At 39.9% G+C, this 494-nt stretch overlaps 1 protein-coding gene across 1 annotated transcript in view; it reads left to right on the plus strand.

Moving 5' to 3' along the window:
• Nucleotides 1-6: 6 nt before the first annotated feature.
• LOC121918503 (zinc finger protein 501-like) overlaps nucleotides 7-494 on the plus strand; it is a gene marked incomplete at its 3' end in the record, with an annotated part of 1,402 nt that continues 914 nt past the window's right edge. The window contains exon 1 of the mRNA XM_042444546.1: nucleotides 7-494. Coding sequence (XP_042300480.1) covers nucleotides 176-494 — 319 coding nt within the window.

Raw genomic sequence — 494 nt, forward strand, 5'->3', positions numbered from 1 at the left:
CCCCTTTTTTATTCTGTAAATATTCAATAAAGATTATTTTAAAAAAATAATGGGGAGATTATAAAATAAAGTAATTCAGATTGATTCTGTGCTTGGCTCCTAATTAGCTCTCCTTTTTCCTGAAGCAGGTAATGAGCATCAGAGAGAGAACTATGAGGAACCACCTGCGACATCAATGGAAATTATGGAGCCTTTCATGGAAAAAGAGGAGTTTGGAAATGAAAAGGACCTGAAAAGAAAAAGGGGGAAACAAAGGCAAAACAAGAAGAACAACTCATCTACCTCTCAGGGTGCCGAATTTCCTGAACAACTGACTTTATACTCAGACCAAGATGAATGTCTTGCCTGTGGGAGCATGTGCAAATGCAAATCACAATTAAACACACACTTCAGTGTTCCCATGGGAGAGAGACCATACAAATGCATGGAATGTGGACAGAGCTTCAGTCGGAGTGATAGTCTACGTTCACATCAAAGGACCCACACAGGGGAGA

The sequence above is a fragment of the Sceloporus undulatus genome, unplaced genomic scaffold (assembly GCF_019175285.1).
Source record: "Sceloporus undulatus isolate JIND9_A2432 ecotype Alabama unplaced genomic scaffold, SceUnd_v1.1 scaffold_14353, whole genome shotgun sequence".
NCBI classification, from domain to species: Eukaryota; Metazoa; Chordata; class Lepidosauria; order Squamata; family Phrynosomatidae; genus Sceloporus; species Sceloporus undulatus.